The sequence below is a fragment of the Chelonoidis abingdonii genome, chromosome 7, assembly GCF_003597395.2.
Source record: "Chelonoidis abingdonii isolate Lonesome George chromosome 7, CheloAbing_2.0, whole genome shotgun sequence".
Classification (NCBI taxonomy): domain Eukaryota; kingdom Metazoa; phylum Chordata; order Testudines; family Testudinidae; genus Chelonoidis; species Chelonoidis abingdonii.
The window spans coordinates 55,808,154-55,831,868 of NC_133775.1; the positions used below are offsets into that span (position 1 = coordinate 55,808,154).

Here is a 23,715-nt window from a genome sequence, read left to right on the forward strand (position 1 = left end):
CATGCCTAAGGTCAAGCTATTTAGTCTAAAGGAGGCACAAGACCCCCTCAAACAGTAACAATGCTGAACATTTAAACACTGAATTGACTTTTCTAAAAGGGGAATTATTTACCTCCTCAAGTGAGGGCTAGGAAGCAAACCAACCAAAGACCCAATCCTATGGCCACCTGTGCACTCGAATCACTTACATAAGCAGGTCATATAGTTCCAGCATCAAGCACTACAAAGAACTATTATCCTAATTTCTTAAATGATTGTGCACATTTGGGAAGGTTTCTCAAACAGCATGGACTTACTCCTCCTATGCTGGCCAGCACACAGTCCACCTTTAGTCCCAGAGTTCAGTGCAATTACTCATAGTGCTGGACACGCTACAAGAGTCTCAGACCAACAACTGTCAATCCAAACTACAACCTCCTTGGCTGGTGAGTGTGTTTTGAAATGGTCAGAGCACATGGACTCAAGTGCCAGCACCATGCAGATGATACAGAGGCTGACCGAAACGGATACCCTTCACTACCATATGACCATACCACGGCCACCAATATGGCTTCAGTGCTGGCATGGGATCAGCTCATGGATGAACAGTGGCTGACTGAAGCTGAACCCAAGCAAGACAGAGGTGATGCTGGTGGGCAGTGGAAAGCATTTAGAAGAATGTGCAGCCATGGCGCAGTCTCCTTTGAATGAAGGCAAACACCCACAATTGATCAATTAAGAGTGCAGTTTAGGAGTACTCCTGGGATTTCTCACCGACACTAAGCTCTTGCACAACAGCACCTGTGTGCAGTGCTTTCTACCATCTCTGGTTGGCTAGGAGGCTCCTTTCCATCCTGGCAGACAGCGACATGGCTTTGGTCATACACACCTTTGTCACTGGACTACAGCAATGTGATACGCCTGGGGATGAAGCTATCAGCCCCTAAGAAACCCTAACTAGCACAAAATTCTGCAGCCTGTGTCATCCTCAACAGGGGCTATTAAAAGCACATCAAACCTGTCCTTGGCTCTCTATACTGGCTACTCACAGTCTTTATCTTCTAGACCTTCAATGGCCTGGGCCCAGCATATTTTTTTAAAGAGTGCCAAAAGCTCCAGGATGAAGACCATGGTTGACAATTAAGCTCCTTGGGCACCATGGAACTCTCTATCAAGAGGGTAAAGCTCGTCTGTGTAGAAAACTGAGCTTTTTCCAAGGCTGGACTGAGACTATGGAACAAACTTGCGCAGGAACTAAGAACCACCACAAGTCTCATTTTTTTCTGCTCCAAGCTCATGGTGTGTTTCTTTGACAATGGTCTTTTCTAACAAATGCACAACATGTACATTTAAAAACGTACATATACCCAACATAAATCACGTCACTTAGCAAACTGCTGAAAGATGCAGACGTGCTAGGGTGAGGAGGGCAGCATAAGAACCGACAGAGAACGGAGCTTGACCAAACCCGGAAAACATAACCTACTCATCTCTGGGCTAAGACCAAACAAGGAATGTTTAGGCCCAAAGAAATTACTTTGGGAAAACTATGAGCAACAGCGGGAACATTGCTACTGGTGAATACTATGAAAATATACACATCCCTACATTAAGAGATGTTTATTTTTAAACAAGCATAAAGATTTTCATAGTTAATCAGTAAAAGTCTCTTTAAATTAATCTCTCCTCTGTGTGGGCCAGTTGTCTTTTTGTCAGTTTTAGACAGTTCTTTATTTTTTTTTTATTATACAGAGACATGAATACTGTCAGGAATAAAATACAACCACCCCCATGCACACTTCCCCAACTGTGTCTTGAAATGTTCACAGCTCCTTAAGCAAATTATGTGGTAACAAAAAGAAGCTTTGCTCCCCTAATGGACTAGGAATACAGCAAATCGTTAGCTCCATGGCACACTTTGTCAGACCAGTTCAACCTACCTTTGCTGTTCTGTGCATCTCGGAGCAAGTCTGTGACATCTCTCTCTGCCTCCTTCAGTCTGTCCTCAAAGGCCTGATCAGTCACTGTTTCATCTCCTGTACCAAGGTTTGCTATAAGATTTTCCAGCTCCTGCAGCCTCTCACGTTGTTCTGCCACCTAAGCAAAGGAGATAGGGGGACAGAAATAAAACAGCCTCCTTCCAAAAGCTGACACACAAAGTACTTGTCAGTTGTTTCAGCTTCCAGGAGGTGTCGCTCAGACACCGTGTGAGAATCTCCATGCAAGTACATCTAGATCCATGTCTGTCTCTCTCGGAAGAGTTCATCCCCCAGCAAGCAGCAGAGGGGTATGCTACTTGGTGTCTGTCAGCCTCCAACAGTAATAGGAGACAAGCAGAACATTACATTGCAGGTCTTACCTTATCTCTAACCAGTCTATAGCACGCAGGACATTCTTGACAGCCAGGCCAGGACCGATTGTAGAAATAATTCTCTTCACACTGGTCACAACGGCTCCCCACAAAGCCTTCCTTACACTCACAGCGACCATCCTCCTTGCACTGTAGGGAGTGAGAGCCCTCGGTGTCACAGTCACATGCTGCATAAAAGTTAAAGCATGGGAATTAGACTGGCTGGGAGAAAGACAGACCGAGAACTGCTCTGAACTGCAGACTGCTCTCCGAAAGAACAAGACAGCAGCACACAGTTTGAGGCTTGACACTTCTGTGCACTGTATCAGGCAAAGTGCAAGATGTAACTTCTCAGTTTGAGACACTATTCACATCAATGCCCCACAAACTGACCTCTCTGTATTGGTCCATCTCATTAGAATGATTTGCAAATAGTTAATTTGCTCTCACAGTACAAGGAGGTTGAAAAGAAGAGTAGATCCAGCCCTATATTTGTATCATATTTACACTTTGTTTCTTCTTAGGACTAAGTCAGCAACTTACAGGCACATTCCAGAGTAGAGATGCAGGAACTTAGAGAGCAGAAAACAGAACTGTTCTGGAAAAATATTCAGAGCAAGTGTTTATGCCAAAAAGAAGTAGATGTCTACAAGTAAATGCAATCAGAGCTCCCCAGAGACAGAAAAAGAAACTCTTACAAATAAATCAAGATTCAAAACACCCTCACTGGGACCAGCTCTCAACCACTGTCCGGGATGTGGACACAATAAGACAACCCTTGTTTGTCACATTAAACATGGGGCTAGTGAAGTGAGAAGAAAGCAGCAGCTGGCAGACATGGAGAGGATGAGAAAATGGAGACATGTTGTGTTGGTTTCCACTTTCCCTCATTCTCCAACCCATCATCACTTACGTTTGCAGCCTTCAGGTCCGAATCCGAAGTGGTTGACCTCACATCTCTCACAACGCTGCCCGGCGATGCCTGGTTGACATTCACACTGTCCTGTTTGTATGTCACAATGGCCATCGGTGGAACCCAGTGGATGGCAGTCACACCTATTGAAGGAGACGATATTTCAAGTGACAATAAAAAAACCAGCAAAAACAATAGGTTGCACTTTCACCTTTCATTTGAGGATCTCAGAGGTCCTATGCAAGCAGTAAGCCTTACACCTCCCACGTGAGGTGGGTATTGCTGTGCCTGTCTCTGATGTGGAAACCAAGGCACAGAAGTTAACTGAACTGTGCAAGACCATGAAGGGACTGAGCTAGGAATGGGATCCAGAACCCACACCTATCAGTCTTCGCCTATAATCACAACATGGTTTCTATTTATAAAATTACCCTTCTCTATAGACCCCTTATCAGATCTGCTCCATGACTAATCCTCTCCTCTTGCCCTATCACTGTTCATAGAAAATCCTATCCACCTGTTATGGATGCTGAAATCATGGTTAAGTATAGACCCCGCCCCCCAAACAAACAAAAAAACAAACAAACAACAAAAGCCACCATACTCGCTGCCACAACTGCAGGCCAATCTCACCTGTCACAGCCACGTCCACTCTGTAGGTTGTAGAAGCCAGGCTCACAGGTACTACAGTCCCTCTCGGTGACACGTGGCAGGCACTCACACTGTCCAGTTACTTGATTGCAGCTTGTCTGCTGGTTTACTGTGCCATAAGGATTACAACTGCACGCTGCCAGAGATAGAAAGGGGAACATGTTCCCAGTAATTAGCAGAATACCAGCATTAGACAGGAGTCTCCAAACATGCCAGATAGCACATGAATCCAAATCTAAACTGCACCACCATAACACATCCAATGCCCACACTGTGTCAGGTCACTGGATAGGCTTACAGCATCTGCATTTTATCAAGCCATAACCATCAGCATAGTATGAAATTTAGCACTGCAGCACCAAAATCGGAGTTCTGACATTTTCCCTATTATGATGTCAGGCCAAGACAGACCACAAAAGGGCAAATTTGTGGGGCCAAAACATTCAATCATTCCAAGGATGTGACAGTGAGACTTGGAAGGGGCACCTGCAGCCATGAAAAGGGTTCTGATTTTCATGTGAAACAGCTGAGAAAGGCACTTACCCTTGCATTTAACCTCCGGGCTGGAGGCTAAGGGGTTCCCAAAAAAACCATCTTTACACCGGTCACAGTAGAAGCCAGCCGTGTTGTAGATGCATTTCAGGCATTCCCCTGTCAAGCGGTTACAGTTCCCCACGGCATTGGGATCAATGTTGTCATTGCACTGGCAGAGACGGCAAAGCCTGGCAGGGCCATTTTCACCAAGTGGATCTCCAAAATAGCCATCATCACATAGCTCACATCTTTTACCTGGGGGCAGGACAAACATACATGTCACAGTAGGCAGTCAGTGGTTACAAGGTAACCTGGATTCCCTTACAGCAGGGGTTCTCAAACTGGGGGCTGGGACCCCTCAGGGTTCTTATATGGGGGGGAGGGGTTCTTATATGGGGGGGAGGGGTCGCGAGCTGTCAGCCTCCACTCCAAACCCCGCTTTGCCTCCAACATTTTTAATGATGTTAAATATATAAATTTAAAAACACTTTTTATAAGGGGGGGGTTGCCCTCAGAGGCTCTCTATATGAAAGAGGTCACCAGTACAAAAGTTTGAGAACCACTACCCTACAGTCTCTCCTGCAAAGTGAGTCTCTCATCACTTTTTCCTCATCTGATATGAAGTGACCAGGAAGAGATCATGCTTCAAAGTACTACAGTGGAGGAGTCAGTCACAACCTCCAATAGTTAAAGCTACCTTTGGATTTCCAGTTAAACTGTGATTTAAAAACCTGTGTGTCACTCCAAAAACACTCTGATTGTTTCTTAAGAAACATGCCAATGAGATACTAATATACAACTTTCCATATACAGTTTTTCTCAATAGTCTGTCCCCTTAAAAAGTCTAAAACAGAGTTTCTCAATCATTTGGGCACCAGAGACCCTCTTGCTCCCTTCCTAAAGTGTGTCAGGGAGATCTCAGGGTCAGGCACTGGTCCACAGATCAGTCACTGAGAAACACTGGACTAAAAAGAACAGGAGTACTTGTGGCATCTTAGAGACTAACAAATTTATTTCAGTATGAGCTTTTGTAAGTACAGCTCACTTCTTTGGATGCTGTAGCTCACGAAAGCTCATGCTGAAATAAATATGTTAGTCTCTAAGGGTACGTCTAGACTACGTGCCGTATCGGCGCGTTAAAATCGATTGCTCTGGGATCGATATATCGCGTCTAATCTAGACGGGATATATCGATCCCTGAGCGCACTTATATCGATTCCGGAACTCCACCAACCCCAACGGAGTTCCGGAATCGACATGGCGAGCCGTGGACATCGATCCCGCGCGGTGAAGACGGGTGAGTAAATCGATTTTAGATATTCGACTTCAGCTACGTTATTCACGTAGCTGAAATTGCGTATCTAAAAATCGATTTTATCCCGTAGTGTAGACCAGCCCTTAGGTGTCAAGTATTCCTGTTCTTTTTGCGGATACAGACTAACATGGCTGCTACTCTGAAACTGGACTAAAAAGTGACTAATTTTGCAATCTGCATGTTTGTCATAATTTTTGTGCCACTTTAATATCACAGTTCTCCGACCTCTTCCAGATGTCTCACGCTAGTTAATCTATACTCCAGCACAGACTAAGTTCCAAAATATAAAATACAAAAATGACTGCCCCTATTAATTGCAACAACTGAGATCAGCTAAAGCAAGCAGACAGATATATGGACACCCACCACCCACTTCCATTACAGGAGGCTGCGATGCTGCAACAAGGACAGAAGACTCCATATAGAAGACAGCCCTGCAGTGACTCTGGCTCCCCACCCTAGGCAGTCACCGATACACAGCTCAGCCCCTTGGTCTCCCTAGGCAGCACCTGACAAACTTTGTCCCCAGTTACTCCCTTGCTATAACTACCTGAGGTGTAAAACAGTTCAATACTTTCCCCCACTTCCCAATGTCACTGCTTCCCAAAGTCCTCCTAAGATGTTAGTGGTGACCCTGATCTGTCGTACCTCTTTAAGATGAGGATGGAAGCCACAGAAGGTTTGCCAGACCACCCCACACAAGCTAAAAGCTCTACTTCTCAGACAGCTCTTTCACATGCAAACCTCCCCCTTTCCCTTCCATCACATCACAAGCTCTTCACCATAAGTGGGGACACACTGGGAGGGAGGTGAGGGCAGCAGCATTACTTAAAGGGTTAACACCATCATCTGCTTTACAATTTACTATTTAAAATAAGATACATATCTGTTGAGACATTTGTTTTAGGCTGTAAAAAACAATATGGATTTGTACATTAAGTTGCCCTGTCCTGATGAATCACTGCAATCTATGGCTTCCAAGGCAGAACAAACCTGCTGCAGCAAACAACATTCAATGTCTGCCAGACTGGCAGAGGGAAAATATGCCCTCTAATTTTATCCTGATTTGAACATAAAAATTCTCATGCCTGTTTTAGTGACTATCCCATTTTCCACCCAGCTCTACATAATTAACAGTGCTCAGTATCCGAAATTATCACAGCTCATGTATCCCAAGTATTTTCAGATTTTGCTCAGACTAGATCTCAGTTTCTCCATTCAGGAAAGAGAAACATTTGGCTTCTTTTCAGTTCATAGAATCCCAAGAATTATGGCAACAAAGCTCGATACTAGTTACCAAGCCATCTGCTAAGAAAAAAGCAACAAGAAAATACAGAAGGGATCAGGTCTGTTCATTTCTCTTCACTGTGCAAAGCAGCAGACCTGGTGTAAGAAGGCTCTCTCTGGGCAGGTGGGATGTGGAAGCTCTGAATAAAAAACGCACCTGTGGTTCCAGCAGGACAGCTGGTGCACACCACCTCCTTAGTCTTGGGCACTATGGCGCAGCTGGAGCCCCCTGGACATGGACAAGGCTGACAGTCTGAGGGAATGCCTGTAGTTGCATCTCCGTAATACCCATCACTACACTTCTCACAGTGAGGGCCTGCCGTGTTATCTCTGCAGTCGCAAGCACCTGTGGGTTTTGGGGGTGGGTGACGTTTTTTTTGGGGGGAGGGGGGGAGAGAATGGAGGGGGAGGAGGGGAGATGAAAAATACCAGTATATGTTTTTAATAATTGTTCCAGTCACTATCCCCATCCCACTCCTCACACAGAAAGAAAGAAAAATTAAAACAAAACAAAAAAATTAGATCTCCTCCTGCTGCCCCCCTCACCCCTAATCTTCCTCCTTACCAGTCTCTGGGTCACAGCTCTCACTGTGCCCATTACAGGTACATAGCACACACAGACTGTATGGCCCAAGGCTAGGTGTCTCTCTCCTATAACCTGAGGCACAGTGCTCGCAGAATTGCCCATGGTATCCTGCTGGGCAGGTACAGCTCTCCACCCAGGTTGCAGGGGTTCCTGGCTCAGGACGAGCGCTCACAATAGTGACATCATCCAGGTATCCAGCACCTGGAAAGAGATTGGGAAGAGAAGCATTTAGTTACCCACACATGAAAAATGGTATGATATGTGCCCAATACAGTATATTTACATACAAGTCAGAGACAGACCACACAGTGTCGGAAGAGATGTGTTTGCTACTACTTCAGCAGCAAAGTCAGCAGTTGCTTAGGTTGATGTGAGAAGGACGCCACATAACCCAGAGAGAACGAAGGCCAGAAAGCAGTGAGGGCAGTTCCCCATGGATGAGATACACAGGTAGGTAGACCTGGTAGCTTGTCAAACAGCCGTCACACAAAACATAGCAGGGTGCAAAGAACACGATTTGTGTAAATACATTTTGGCAGTAAAAATCATGCCTTGTGTATGTACTGTTTATAGTTCCATTCAGAAACCAAGAATGGTTCCTAATCTTCCCTGTTACAAGAACAGACAAGCCCTGTATGCAGTGGATTCTTCATCAGAACCACACTCTCACAGTAAGAGAAAGAAGAAACTACCTAGACATCCTTCTGCCCACTCTCTTTTGGGGTTTTCTCCTCCAAAGTCAATAAAAATATTCCTTCAAATTCTTGTAGATTCCCAATCTAAAAAGTTGTTACTTTTTTTTTTTAAATCTATTTGTTTTAGCATGAAAGTCTCTCAACGGTGTTCAAGGCCATCGATGTTGTCCCTAATCAGAGTCAGTTCCCACAGCAGCTCCTTATGCGGAACTCCCACTGAAGTAGGTTGCCTAAGGCAGCTGTGAAGGCTAGGACTATAACAGAATTTAAAAGAGAACTGGATAAATTCATGGAGGTTAAGTCCATTAATGGCTATTAGCCAGGATGGGTAAGGAATGGTGTCCCTAGCCTCTGTTTCTCAGAGGGTGGGGATGGATGGCAGGAGAGAGATCACTCGATCATTGCCTGTTAGGTTCACTCCCTCTGGGGCACCTGCATTGGCCACTGTCGGTAGACAGGATGCTGGGCTAGATGGACCATTGGTCTGACCCAGTATGGCCATTCTTATATTCTAAATAAACAGAGGTTCTGTAAAATGGGGAAGTTTTGGGTTCAAGCCCTTCCCACTTAGAACAATTCTCTCTCATCGGTTTTGTGTTTTCCTGTCTCTTTCCTCTTTACATTACAAGTGTAATAGCAGTAGAGTAGGTGCCACACTTGTTAAAGCAGGAGTGGCCAACCTGAGCCTGAGAAGGAGCCAGAATTTACCAATGTACGTTGCGAAAGAGCCACAGCAATACGACAGCAGCCCCCCGCATCAGCTCTCCCCCCTTCCAGCGTACCCCCAATCAGCGCCCCCTCCTCCCTCCCTACACCTCCTGATCAGCTGTTTTGTGGTGTGCAGGAGGATTGGGGGTGGGGGAAGAGGAACGAGGGTACGGCAGGCTCAGGGGAGGAGATGGGAAGGGGTGGAGTGGGGGCAGGGCCTGCGGCAGAGCCAGGGGTTGAGCAGTGAGCACCCCCAGGCACACTGGAAAGTTGGCACCTGTAGCTCCAGGCCTGGAGTTGGTGCCTATACAAGGAGCCACAGGTTGGCCATCCCTGTGTTAAAGAATCCTGGCATCTCTGCGACCACTTCCTTCAGAATTCTGGAGTGAATCTGGTCTGCTCCCAGATTTTCATTAATCAGGTCTATGCATGGTCATGACGAAAATGCTGAAGTCATTTTTTTTTTTTTTTTTTAAAAGCCCAAAGGAACAGAGACTGTGGATCCTTGGCCTCCTGCAGGGTATTCATATCACAGTGAGAGTAGGTACCCTGCAAGTGGCTCAGGAAACAAGATGTCATAAGGCAGACTGATGCAAAGCATGAGTCATGGACTGACAACCAACCACGCTTAGATATTTATAATTAAGATATGAAATATGACGGCCACTGTCATTCTGCAGCAGTGAGATAATCTGTTCCTCTCCCATATACAGCAGTTGTGGAAACCACTCCATATCTCATCCCTAGACCCACTTTCCCAAGTAGTGGAATGACTCACTTCTCTCACTGTATGTCCCACGGATCTTGATAGAAGTCAAGTTGTAAAGCAGCTTCTGAAATTCAAATGGGGTAAGAGAAGGCCTCCACGGGTAATCTGTTGCTTCATGGAGCCTATGGAGAAGAGGCATGAATCATTTTCTATGCTTACAGCTTTCACGTGCTGATGGCTGTGCTCTTTCAATGGACCATTTGAGCAATTATATGTTGTTACAACACATTTAGGATATAACTACGTAGTACTAGTAGGGCATATGCACTGCATTCATCTGATGGCATGAGTGTTAATTCTATTTTGAAAAGAACAACCTTAACAGTTCTGGTTTTCTTACTGTGCCTTCTGAGAACACTGTCCACCCCAGGCTAGATTTCTGTTACAGCAATTACTCTCCTTCCTCCACAGTCAGCCCCAACTCTTTTCATGTTACAGGGAACACTAACTCACCTGAAGGCATACTTCACTGTGTTCTCGCTAGGATAGGAATTGCCCTGAGCAATAAGAGGCACAGATATTCTAAGCCCATCCCCTTCAAGCACCAGGTCCTCTGCAGAGAGACGAGTGTCCCGCCTATCCACCCGAAAGGAGAAGGTCAGATTTTGAGCATAACTCAAAACTTGGTTGCCCAAAAACTTGCCTGAAACAGAAACAAAACTCTTATAATTAGGGGCAGAAAAGTGAAGATTTACTATATGATAACATGGTAAATTTTTAGAGAAAACCTTGTCTCTGACTCTACTTACCAGGTGCAATGAAATAGATAGGGAAATAGCTGTCTGAGATAACAGAGATGTCTTGGGTTTCCGCACTCCACTGGAGTAAAATTTCAGAGCCATCTTGCTGTTCAGCACGCCACTCTTCCTCCCCTGAAATACAGATTTACTAGGGGAAATGCCCTATAAGGTATATACTGTGCTTGCACTGCATATGTTTTATGAAAATATGTATATAAGTGTGAATATAATGTAACTGGAATATGGTTCATGCAAAAGGTCTCTTGTAAGGTATCATTACAAAGATTATAATCTACTGAGCGTGATCATCCTATTTGTATGAATGATCATTCTTGTATCTAAAACTAGAAATATGAAGTATTACTCGGAGGTCCTACTGTAATTATGTAAAAAGTGTGGGCCATTAAGGGTGGCTTAGGATCTTGATGGCTCCCATTAACTAAAACAATTGGTTGTAAATGGTTCTGTTTACTTGTAAGCCTTCCGAAAGAATGGAGGTTTGAGGTCTCACAGGACATGTCACCTGGTACTGGAATCCATCTTAAACCTGGTGCTTTTCAATTTAGAAGGAGGGGTGGGGACCCAGACACACAAAAGATTCCCGCCTTGTGCCAAAGCTATAAAAGGGAGTGGAATAGAACAAAGGGGGCTGGTAGTCATGAGAAAACTCCTAGTTACCACCTGAGCAGGAACTAACAAAAACTGTAGCAGGGGAAAAGATTGGGCCCAGACTATGAAGGAGTCTAGCCTGTGAAAGCAGTTTATTGGAACATCTGAGGATGAGATTTACCTGTATTTGGTTTCTTAAATCTATTAGGCTTAGACTTGCGTGTTTTGTTTTATTTTGCTTGGTAACTTACTTTGTTCCACCTGTTATTGCTTGAAACCACTTAAATCATATTTTTTATACTTAATAAAATCACGTTTGTTTCTTAATTAACCCAGAGTAATCGATTAATACCTGGGGGAGCAAACAGCTGTGCATATCTCTCTATCAGTGTTATAGAGGGTGGGCAATTTATGAGTTTATCTGTATAAGCTTTATACAGAGTAAAGCAGATTTATTTGGGGTTTGGATCTCACTTGGAGCTGGGTGTCTGGGTGCTGGAGATAGGTGACTTGCTGAGCAGTTTTTGGTTACAGTCTACAGCTTTGGGGGCATGGGCCAGATTGGGGTCTGTGTTGCAGCAGGCTAGCGTGTCTGGCTCAACAAGGCAGGGTTTTGGAATCCCAAGCTGGCAGTGGAAAACAGGCTCAGAGGTAATTTCAGCAATCAGGTGACAGTCCCAAGGAGCTCTCTGTGACCAAACCCGTCTCAGACACGATATCACGCATGGAACACAATGTGTCACCCAGGGAATTTCTAGCTTACATTTTATGCATTGGTGCTAACATGCTTTAGGAAGTTTGTGTCATTGTTTCCACCCTTTTACAAAGAGAAACTGCTACGTTACCAGTTCAACCCAGAACTTATGAAGTGCTAACTTCACACACATTATGCCCACCATTTTCTCTTACTTTCAAAGAGCAGAGGTTTTAAACCGCTCTATCACCAGAAAAAATGTAATACTAAGTAGGGATGGGAGAACTGCAAATATCTGGGGTTTTGTGAAATTTGTAGAGACTTTCATACTTTGAAGTTCAGGCTTCCATAAAACATCTTTTTGTTTTCCAGAGGAATTTTAATAAAGAAACATGATTTCCAAGCTGCATAGCAGCCCATACAGCTTACTGCTGCATGAAAGCAAAAAGATTGTACGAAAAGTGGGTCTTGCCCTGATTCTAGGACTACCAATGAAAAAAACAGGAAGCAGCCAGAAGGCACATTTTGCCAAAATCACACTGAACTTAAAACCCAAGGAGTTGTTATATTATAAAGTTTAGAAGCCCAAACTTTTGGCTAGGTTCTCAAATTGAGCAAATGGCTTCTCCCAGCTGCCGGCATTAAGCATAAAGAGAAATGTTTACATCCTCAGTACACATATACATTAAAACATTTCAAACCTAGTTGCCTAAAGTCATGCACTTAAATCCATATTTGGCCACTTAAAAAAACTTGTCTGATGTTTGAAGATGCTGAGCATCTCCTATGGACTTTAATGTGTATTGTAGGTACTCAGCACTTCTGAAAGTGATGCTACATATTTAGGTACCTACAGTTTGAATGCCTTGGCTACAGTAACCCAGCACAGGGAAAAGGGAAGAGGAGCAGAAGGAAAGAGTTAATTTTTAGATTGAAGTCCATAGCACAGCCTTGAAGTCAAAGGAAGATCTGTCCTTACCAGTCTGGAAGTTGGAGACGATGCTGTAGATACTGTAGCCAATGGCATTGGTGCAGACCGAGGAGTGACCAAAACAGAAGCAAGGGGTGCAGCCCCTCGGATTGGCTGGATCCAGATTGAAAAATCCAGGTTTACATCTAAAAATGAGCAAGAGTAAGAAGTTATTTCTTCATCTTTTTTCAAAACACACAGCGACCAAGAACACGCCTGAGACATATGCAACAGAGCTACTGAAAGGACAAGTCACCTCTCACAGTGGAATCCCTCCACGTTGTCCTTGCAGGTACATCGTCCTGTTTCAATACTGCAGTCATCTGTGCTGCCAGCAGGATTGCATGAACATACCCTGATGGAGACAGTGGAGAGGAGAAAGAAACCCATTGAGAACTGGGTACAGAAACCAGAAGAGAAGAAAGTTTACAGGAAAATTCACACACTTCCCTCTTAAGCAGTAGCTCCTACATCTTCTATTTTAACTACAGGAAAAGAATCCCTTACCTGCACCCAGCCTCTGAGAGGGAATGGAACCCTGGCTGGCATCGGTCACATTTATCTCCCATCACACCTGGTTTGCAGCTGCACCGGCCATAGTTATCACACTGAGTGCTGAGAGAGCCTATGGGGGAATAGGAGAAAAAAGGAAACTTTAATAGAGTGTGTGATTACATTAGCTGTTGCAGATCAAACTGTGTGCTAAGAGAGCTTTGGGGGATATACAGGGAGAGGGAACAGAAGAACAGTGATGTGTCACTCCAAGGTCTGGAATGAAAACTTGCCAAGAGCCTATGGGCATCATCTGATTTACATGATGGTTCATAAACGTGTATCTTCCATGACATCACTCAAATGATATCTTTACATCTGTGCATCTGAAATAAAGCTGTACTGACCTTGCACTTGTTTTGCTTCCCCTTCCATTTTCCTCAATCCCATTTCCCACTTCTATTCTCATTTTCTCCTTGTACCATTTTCGCTCCTTTCCATTGAGTTTTCTCCCTTCTGTCTCTTCCATTCTCACTGTTATCTCTGCATGTCCAGTTTATCTCATGTCTTCTTGTTATCCTTCCCTCAGTACAACACTCACAGTCTTCTTTTCCCCACCCTCCTTTTCCCAAGTCTCTTCTCTGCACCCCAATCATCATTTCCCCCTTTGCATAGGTACCCCCTCATCAGTTCCCTTCACACACAGATTTTCTTCCTTGGTACTCCCACTTCTCTGCCTTCTTAAGCCCCACCAAGTCTACAAGTGCTGCTAGCTCACACACAGATAATGCCCAATAGGCCCCCCTCTCCTAGCCCATGCTCGGCGGCAGACTGTCTACATGCAGGTTTCCTTTTTTCGGCCAGCCTGGGCTCTCCCCAACTTTCCTGTATTGCAAGATAGGCTCCTGAGCATGGGCTGTTCTTGGCCAGGTCAGCCTTCTCTTTTGCTGTCTGTGGTCAGGGAGTGAGCTCCTAAAGTACACAGTGCTGGAACAGCTCAAACTTCTCCTCCTCCCTATCAGGAGGCCAGATGACAAGAGCAGTGAGAAGGAACACTTGGCCCCACATAGCTCACATGCCGTACGTCATACTGGTAGAATTTAAATGCTAAGAAACCACTGTACATCACACTGATAGACTTTGAATGCTAAATCTAATAGTATTGAGAAGGATTGGTAGAGGAACACATGACCTCTAACAGACTCCAAAGCAAGCCTCACATTCGTAGCAAGGAATTGTCTTAAAGCTAAGTTTTATAAAATTGCATGTGAATGAAAATTTTGACCTTTTTTCCCCCCTTGTGAAAGGGACACAAACATGCTCCCTGAGTTTGGTCCTGAAGACACAGTTTACTCAGTTTCTTTAACTCTTTGAAGACAGAATGTTTTCTCCCAGGCATTTGTTTGGCTAGCAGTCTGGGAAAATGTCAGTGTTCTAAGGGCTAATAAGTGAACCAATATGTAATATAATGCAACTTTTTATGTATAAAAAGGAATGGTTTCTGCCTTCTATTTCAGGCTGCACTAAAAGGCTGTATGTAACAGCAAGTGAAACAATTAAAAGAGGATTAAACCAGATAGAATAATTAAGAGTGAAGGACTCACAAAACCTTTCCCATATACAGTCAAAGTTCAAACTCCCTGTGTGATCCCGTCTATAATTGTTTATAAAAACATTATGTAGATAAAAATATCATCCTAAAATCAACTCCACACACTTTTAATACACACTGGATGCCAGCATACTCTGGGCTACAAGTCAAGGGCTTAGTATTAAGTTATAAAGACCTTTGTAATTTGTCCCTACATACCTGAGCAATCACCTCTCTTCCCATGTCTGTATTTGGCATTTACAGTTGGCCTGACTTGATTGTAACATAAGGCCCAGGGAAAGTTTGGGGTGGAGGCAGGGAAGAAAAGGGTATAGGCTGCCTTTCTTGGTCAAAAGTTTTTTGAATGTGGAACTTCCCTTCCGGAGTTCATAGGGAGAGCATGCTTGCAACATGCTCTCAAGGCAGCTAGTGAGGGACTATGCCAGACCTAATTTATTTCAGCTGGTCTATTTTGGATAATCAGCTCTTACCTTAGCTTCCATTACCTTTTTGCTTTCCTCATTCCTCTTATTACTTGTGGGATTGATCCCTATTACAGGTCAGGTAAGTTGCTTGACTACCATTAATTTGTTCTTATGACAGAAATTTTTTCTCCCTCCTCCCCCCGCCCTCCCCTCAAAAATCCAGTAGAGTATTTTGACTTTCCTTTAAAAGAGTTTTTTTTTAAGTTTCTTTAGTTCATATTTTATGGTGCTTAGATACACTACCACAAATGTCTTATTTCATTCACCCTTTAATAAAACAAGGTATTCAAACTGTTGCTTTTGGATACCTAGATGATTTGAAAAAATTCTGCTGGACTGCAACAGCTCCAAAGTTCCACCTACTGGGTATGTCCAGGGCCTTGCCTATGTTATACTATACAGAAAAAGCCCTTCTAGAATGCATTTGAAAAGGAACTATTGTATATGCATTGTATCTGCTTAAAGTCTACGATCTTGACTGCTGTGCCTTTTCCTTGAAGCAATCAGATCAAATTATGAGCAGGTTACTTAACAATTCTAAGTTGACATAGTATCTGTTGGCGAGAGGGTTAGCTCAGTGGGTTGAGCATTGGCCTGCTAAACCCAGGGTTGTGAATTCAATCCTTAAGGGGGCCATTTAGGGATCTGGGACAAAAATCCGTCTGGGGATTGGTCCTGCTTTGAGCAGGGGTTAGATAGATGAACTTCTGAGGCCCCTTCTAACCCTGATCTTCTATGTTGTGCACTTTTTTTTTTTTTTTTTTTTTTTAAGTTTACAGGAGGGAAGATTCTGCATCCTGACTTACCAACAGCGTTACAGTTACATGGTAGACATCCTTTCTCATTTCCAAGGCGGTAGAAGTACTCCCGGCACCTTTCACAGTTGGCACCATCAGTGTTATCCAAGCAGCCAATGCAGTGACCACCATGGCCCGTGGAGCGGTACAGCTCAGCATCAAAGTAACACTCCTGTGACCGCCCATTGCAGTTACAGGCTGTGGGAAAAAGCACAACGTTAAATCAGTTCCTATCCATAGGAAGGTATCCTACTCTCACCTACAGTACTAGACCTGCCCCAGAAATAAGGTGTAGGAAAGTCAGCAGAAGAGTAATTGATCCAGGAGAAGATGTACATGATTATTATATCAGAGAGCAATGCAACAAAAACAAAATGAGTTGGAAATTAATCTGGGGTGAAGGAAAAGCAGATGTCAAAGAGTCAGAGAGGTTCCGTCAGTGTGTGATAGGGATGTAGGTACTGCTGGTACACACAGAATTAATCAGTAAAGACAGATGGAATCTAAACAAACGCGGCACTTGCCATTCCAATCAATGAAAACAGCAGCACAGCCAGAAGTATTTGGTTTCCTTCCCTCTGCTAGATGGAAGAAACTAGTCTTAACAAATACTCTGTTGAAAAAACACTACTTTCTACATATGTCAGGAGGAATACTACAGTTTCTATGCTGCTCCCTTGCCAGCTGGGCTACAGCTTTCCACCCTTCCCGCTGCCTTCTCACACAATAATGCTATTTCAGGCATGCAAAACAGTGAGAGAAGATAACAGTGACACAAGCCTTCCAGAAAGTCCTGTGAGAGAAGTTTCTTCTCCTTCTCATGCAGAGAGATTTTTATGTCTAGGGAGTGAGGTAGACAAGACATTGGTTTCATTGGGCTGTCAACTGAAGTCATAGGACTTGTATCAACAGCTGGGACCTTTTAATACTAATATACGGACAGATAGGAAGAAGGCTCCTATCTGAAAGTCTTCCACTATCCACCCTCGTAAGTAAACTACGAGGTGCAAAAGCTCCTAACAGAAGATCACACAAATAAACTGGCTTGCTTTTAGGAGATATATTAGAATCACTGCATCTTTGCAATAGTCTGGACCGGGATGAAGTCTGAGTATATTCTGGAGACGAAGGATTCTGACTGCAAAGGGAAGAGGTCACTGAATGCTAACTGAACTCTTCAGTTAAAAGACCACTGCATTCATCAGGACCTGCAGTATGCTGCACACTAGAAACAATCCCATTTCTCTTTCTTCTGGGGGCCCACTAAGCATCATGTCCATATAATTTTGTGATGTGCACCTACTGTATGAAGCAATTCTATCGGGGGGAGGGATAGCTCAGTGGTTTGAGGATTGGCCTGCTAAACCCAAGGTTGTGAGTTCAATCCTTGAAGGGGCCATTTAGGGAACTGGGGTAAAAATCTGTCTGGGGATTGGTCCTGCTTTGAGCAGGGGGTTGGACTAGATGACCTTCTGAGGTCCCTTCCAACCCTAATATTCTATGATCTATTTTCCAGTAGGTGTTCTACTATAAGAACACACCCCTTGTTAGGGATCTGTCAGTGATACTGGTGGAGTTCGGATGGGAGTTTCTAGCAATTCTGTGAAGTATTTCTACTGATAAGCACAAGACTCAGCCTTCAGATATCATTCTGCACCCTGTTTCCAGGAGCTAAGCAATCTTCTGCTTCATGGTAATGGAGTTCAGAGCTACGTCAGTATTGTGTTCATTAAGAACCATGAGACACTCGGGCATATTTCTTTGGGTCCTCCTGAGGAAGAATGGCACACAAATCTTTGTTAGTGTAAAATAACTTATGCTGAACTAGGATGCCATGAAGGACTAAAAAAAAACGGTTACCCACCTTTTAGTAACTAACTGTTGTTCTTCGAGATGTGTTGTTCATGTCCATTCCAAGTAGATGTGCATGCGCCGCGTGCACGCCAGCCAGAAGATTTTCCCCCAGCAGCGTCCACAGGGTCAGCTTGGGCGCCCCCTAGAGTGGCGCCACCACGGCACCCTATAAAGGGGCCTGCCGACCCTCCACTCCCTCAGTTCCTTCTTGCCGGCACTCCAACAGAGGGACAGGAGGGTGGGTGTTGGAATGAACATGAACAACACATCTCGAAGAACAACAGTTACTAAAAGGTGGGTAACTGTTTTTTCTTCTTCGAGTAGTTGTTCATGTCCATTCCAAGTAGGAGACTCACAAGCCTAACCTTAGGAAGTGGGGTCGGAGACCACTGCTGACTGGAGTACTGTGCGACCGAAGGCTGCATCATCCCTAGCCTGGTGCGTGATGGCATAGTGAGACGAGAACGTGTGGATGGAGGGCCACGTGGCTGCTCTACAAATCTCCTGAGCCGGAACCTGAGCCAGGAACGCCGCAGAGGAGGCCTGTGCCTTAGTGGAGTGTGGCCCATGACCAGGGGAACAGGGGTCTTCGCAATACGGTAGCATTCCCCGACGCAGGTCACGATCCACGAAGAGATTCGCTGAGAGGAGACCGGGAGCCCCTTCATCTTTTCTGCTACTGTGACGAAGAGCTGAGTCGAGCGTCTGAACGGCTTGGTACGCTCCATGTAAAAAGCCAAGGCCCTGCGGACATCCAGGGAGTGTAGCCTCCGCTCTTCGCTGGAGGCATGTGGGTTCGGGTAAAACACCGGGAGAAAGATATCTTGGCCCATGTGGAACTGTGAAATGACCTTGGGTAGGAAAGCCGGATGAGGTCTAAGTTGGACCTTGTCCTTGCAGAAGACTGTGTACGGGGGCTCAGATGTTAACGCTCGAAGCTCCGACACTCGTCGGGCCGAGGTGATGGCCACCAGAAAGGTGGTCTTGTATGAAGGTACAGCAGGGAGCACGAGGTCAGACGCTCAAAGGGAGGCCTCGAGAGGACGGAGAAGACCAGATTCAGGTCCCAAGCAGGGGTCGGCTGATGCACATGCGAGAAGAGCCTGTCCATACCCTTGAGGAAACGCCCAACCAGTGGGTTCGCAAACACTGAGGCATCCCCCTCTCCCGGATGAAGAGAGGATACGCCGCCATGTGTACGCGAATGGAGGAAAGGGAGAGGCCCAGTTGTCTTAGGTGAAGCAAACAGTCAAGGACAGCGCGGATTGGAACCCCCAGCGGGTCGTGACCCCACTGACCCGACCAGATGGAGAAGCGCTTCCATTTAGCCAGGTAGGTGGCCCTAGCTGATGGTTTCCTGCTACCCAGCAGTACCTGCCTGACCTGCTGGGAGCACTGCAACTCCACCGGGTTCAGACATGGAGCATCCTGTGAGGTGAAGGGACTCGAGGTTCGGATGGCGAAGGGAGCCCCGCTCCTGTGTGATCAGGTCCGGGAGTAGGGGCAGCATCAGGGGCGCCTGAAGTGACATGTGCAAGAGTGACGTGTACCAATGCTGGCGTGGCCACGTCGGAGCTATCAGTATTACCCTGGCGTGATCCCTGTGAATCTTTAAAAGCACCCTGTGTATCAGGGGGATCGGAGGAAAGGCATAGAGCAGACTGTCCTCCCATGGCTGAAGGAAGGCGTCCGACAGACACCCCTGAGTGCAGCCCAGGAGGGAGCATAACCGTTGGCACTTCTTGTTTTCCCTTGAAGCAAACAGGTCTAACCGGGGAAAGCCCCAGAGCTGGAAAATTGAGCGCACCATGTCCTATCGGAGGGACCACTCGTGACCCTGGAACGAGCGGCTGAGGGTGTCCGCCAAACTGTTTTGCTCCTCCGGAAGATAGAACGCCGTCAGGTGAGTGGCATTGTGAACGCAGAAATCCCACAGCGCGAGGGCTTCCCTGCAGAGGGGAGAGGAGCGTGCACCCCCGTTTGTTGATATAAAAGACTACCGACGTGTTGTCCGAAAGGACTGAAACACACCTGCCGGCCAGGTGAGACCAGAAGGTAAAACATGTCAGGCGAACCGCTCTCAGCTTCCTGACATTGATATGCAACTTGAGGTCCTCCGGTGACCACAAGCCCTGCGTTCTGAGGTCTCCCAGGTACGCTCCCCAACCTCGACCCAAGGCATCTGTCACCAGGGAGAGGGAGGGCTTCGGGGCAGCAAAGGGAACACTCATGCAGACTTCCCACGGGTTGAGCCACCACTGCAGCGAGCGCAGCACCAAGTGGGGAACGAACACCACTGAGTCCAGGGGGGTCCCTGATCGGGTGATAAACTGTCGCCAACCAGGACTGCAGCGGGCGAAGCCGGAGTCTGGTATGGACCACCACATAGGTGCATGTCGCCATGTGGCCCAACAGCCGGAGGCAAACTCGAGCTGTGGTAACCGGGGTGCGGTGCAGTCCGAGGATGAGCTCGGAAATTGCACGGAACCTGGACTCCAGCAGATACGCTTTGGCGTGCGTGGAGTCCAGAACCGCTCCTATGAACTCTATTTGTTGCGTCGGAGACGAGGTGGATTTGGCTTCGTTCAAGAGGAGGCTAAGATCGAGAAAGGTTCGCCTGATGAACAGCACCTGGGTCTCTACCTGCTCCTTGGAGTGGCCCTTTATGAGCTAGTCGTCCAGGTAGGGGAATACCTGGATGCCCCACCTGCGCAGGATGGCCGCCACAACCGCCATGCACTTTGTGAAGACCCTAGGAGCAGCTGACAGGCCAAACGGGAGCACTGTGAACTGCAGATGGACGTCGGCCACGACGAACCTGAGGTACAGACGGTGCCGTGGAATTATGGCGATGTGGAAATAGGCATCATTCAAGTCGAGGGCAGCATACCAATCTCCTGGATCCAGGGAGGGGATGATCAAGGACAGGGAGACCATGCGGAACTTGAGTTCTCTCACAAACTTGTTCGGCCGCCGCAAGTCTAGGATGGGTCTCAGGCCCCCTTTTGCCTTTGGTATAAGGAAATACCGGGAGTAGAAGCCTTTGCCCCTGAGCTCCCGAGCGACTTCCTCCACCGGCCTTGCCTCGGTGAGGGACTTCATTTCTTGAACTAGAAGTTGCTCATGAGAAGGGTCCCTGAAGAGGGACAGGGAGGGGGTTTGGTAGGGCGAGAGGGAGGAGAACTGGATAGAATATCCCCTCTCTACTATGCGGAGCACTCATTTGTCTGACGTAATTCGGGACCAGGCACAGTAGAAGTGAGACAGACGTGACCCACAGGTAGGGGTGGAAGGATCCAGAGTCTCGATTAGTAGGTCGCCCTCGACTGTACCATCAAATAGGGGGTCTAGGCCCAGATGGTGGTCTCGATTGGCCAGATGCCTGGCCAGAGGGGTGACGCCGGTGACGCCTCCTGACATTTCTGCCCCACCTGCACCCCAGCTCCTGGCAAGCCTGTGGCTGGTATGGGAGAGGGGCCACCTGCGGTCTAAATTGTCTGCGCTGGGTCGCGGGGGTATGCAAGCCCAGCGAGCGAAGCATGGCCCTCGAGTCCTTTAGACTATGGAGAGGTTTGTCCGTTTTCTCTGAAAACGGCACCTGCCCTTCGAAGGGAAGGTCTTGAATTGTCTGCTGGACCTCATAGGGCAGGCCCGAGACCTGGAGACAGGCGCCAAGCCGCATGACCAGGCCTGTGGCCAGGGTGCACGAGGCTGAGTCCGCCGCATCTAAGGCGGCCTGGAGGGAGGCTCAAGAGATCAGTTTGCCCTACTCCACTAGGGCTGAAAACTCTGATCTCGAGTCCTAGGGAAGGAGCTCTGCAAACTTTGACATGGCCGAACATGTGTTGTGGCCATACTGGCTTACTATTGCCTGTTGATTGGCAATGTGGAGTTGGAGTCCCCCCATGGAGTACACCTTCCTGCCAAAGAGCTCAAGTCTTTTTGCATCTCTGTTCTTTGTTGTTGACCCCTGAAACCCTTGACGCTCCCGCTGGTTAGCCGCATCTACTACTAGAGAGTCTGGGGGGGGTGGATGTACAGGTGTTCGTGCCCTTTAGAGGGGACAAAGTAGCGCCACTCCGTCCTCTTGGCAGTAGGGGCCAGTGAAGCTGGTGTTTGCCATAAGGTGCGGGACGTATCCGCTACAGTCTTTATCAGCAGGAGGGCCACCCTGGATGGCCCTGAGGGAGCCCGGATGTCCACTACAGGGTCCGTGTCCACCTCGATTTCCTCCGCTTGGATTGCTAGGCTCTGTGCAGCTCGCCAAAGCATCTGTTGGCAGATTCGAGCGTCCTCTAGGGCCGGTGCCACAGCCGTGCCCGAGACTGCCTCGTCCGGGAGGACGATGAGGAGATTACACGGAGCGGCCCTTTCTCCGGTGCATGCGGCCCCTCAGGGTCTTGCAGCACATGGTACTGAGGTTGCAGTGCAGGTTCCGAGTCTAAATGCAGCAATGCCACCGGTACCGGGGTCGCCAGTGAGCAGCTTGGCGTATCATGTGGTGCCGGCGGAGCCCGAACTGAAGCCGCTGTCCATGCTGCTACCCAGCTAGGGGGTGCTGAACTTGACAATGGCACGCCCCTGCCCGGCGACGGTGGGGGAGGCAGCTGCGCTGGGGCCACCGACGTCGAGGACACCGAGGCCGACCGCAATCGAGGACCAAACGCCTAACCTACCAACTGATAGTAGGCCCAGGGAGTCCAAAACGGCCACTGTGAGGGCGGTTGCCATTGTTGCTATCACTGTGGGTAACGTTGGTGGCTCGCCCCCAACACCGATCTCCTGCTCCGCAACCTGATGGAGCAATAGGAGTCTGCCTCTGAGTCTGAGGTCTCTGAGTATGAGGACCTGGGGGAAGCAGCTCCCGGTGCCGAAGGAGAGCGGTGCTGAGGCGACTGGGAGCCTCTCATCTGGTCCGGTGCCGCCTTCACAGCGCGGTGCCAGGAGGGAGGCAACAGCATGGCCGGCTTGCCTCTAGATTGTACTGGTGGGCGGACCACAGTAGGCAACGCCCTACCAGGCGGGGAGGCCGGTGCTGGGAGACCCATCAGGTCTGAGGTCGCCTCGAACGCCTCCGGCGTCGACGGGGGGCATATGTCTCTGCTGAGATCCAGGGAATTAACCTGGTCTGGACTCGACTGCCCTCTCTGAGGTGCAGGAGTCGATGGAACTGCCGAGGGCTGTAGCCCAGCCTGTCCGCTTAGCCCCGCGGACGGAGTCGGCCTCGGATCCTGGTGGGGAGACCGATCCCTCACCGGCTTCTTTCTCTTGGCGGGCACTGGCGAAGGTGAGCAGTGCCGCACTGAGGCCATTTTCCTATGACCCGACTCCGTCCGGTGCAGGGTTTTGGACGACCTGGGCTGGGCCCTAAGTCCTGATGCCGGTGCCGGGGCACTGTGCACCGAGGACGACGTGCTGGGCCCCGCCTCGGCCGTTTCTGGGTCCGAGGGTGGTCGCAGTGCCGCCTTCATCAGGAGAACTCTAAGTCTTTGAGCCCTGTCCTTAAGAGTTCGCGGGCGGAAGCCTCTACAGATAGAGCACCGGTCCTTTTGGTGGCTCTCTCCAAGGCACTTCAAACACGCAGAGTGCGGGTCACTCCTGGACATGAATTTTCCGCAGTCCTTGCAGAGTTTGAACCTGAGGGACCCAGGCATGTCCCAGCGGGCAATGAAGACTCTTTGGGGGGGGGGGGGGGG

At 47.5% G+C, this 23,715-nt stretch overlaps 1 protein-coding gene across 1 annotated transcript in view; it reads right to left on the reverse strand.

Moving 5' to 3' along the window:
• The window catches only part of LAMC1 (laminin subunit gamma 1), a 134,144-nt gene that overhangs the window by 12,895 nt on the left and 97,534 nt on the right, over positions 1 to 23,715 (reverse strand). Inside the window, exons 5-18 of the mRNA XM_032779468.2 lie at positions 16,175 to 16,363; positions 13,308 to 13,425; positions 13,057 to 13,155; positions 12,810 to 12,946; positions 10,537 to 10,659; positions 10,241 to 10,430; positions 9,797 to 9,909; positions 7,595 to 7,816; positions 7,187 to 7,375; positions 4,437 to 4,682; positions 3,876 to 4,029; positions 3,243 to 3,385; positions 2,339 to 2,517; positions 1,920 to 2,076 (exon numbers count right to left, since the gene is read on the reverse strand). Coding sequence (XP_032635359.1) covers positions 1,920 to 2,076; positions 2,339 to 2,517; positions 3,243 to 3,385; positions 3,876 to 4,029; positions 4,437 to 4,682; positions 7,187 to 7,375; positions 7,595 to 7,816; positions 9,797 to 9,909; positions 10,241 to 10,430; positions 10,537 to 10,659; positions 12,810 to 12,946; positions 13,057 to 13,155; positions 13,308 to 13,425; positions 16,175 to 16,363 — 2,259 coding nt within the window. The remainder of the gene's footprint in view (positions 1 to 1,919; positions 2,077 to 2,338; positions 2,518 to 3,242; positions 3,386 to 3,875; positions 4,030 to 4,436; positions 4,683 to 7,186; positions 7,376 to 7,594; positions 7,817 to 9,796; positions 9,910 to 10,240; positions 10,431 to 10,536; positions 10,660 to 12,809; positions 12,947 to 13,056; positions 13,156 to 13,307; positions 13,426 to 16,174; positions 16,364 to 23,715) is intronic.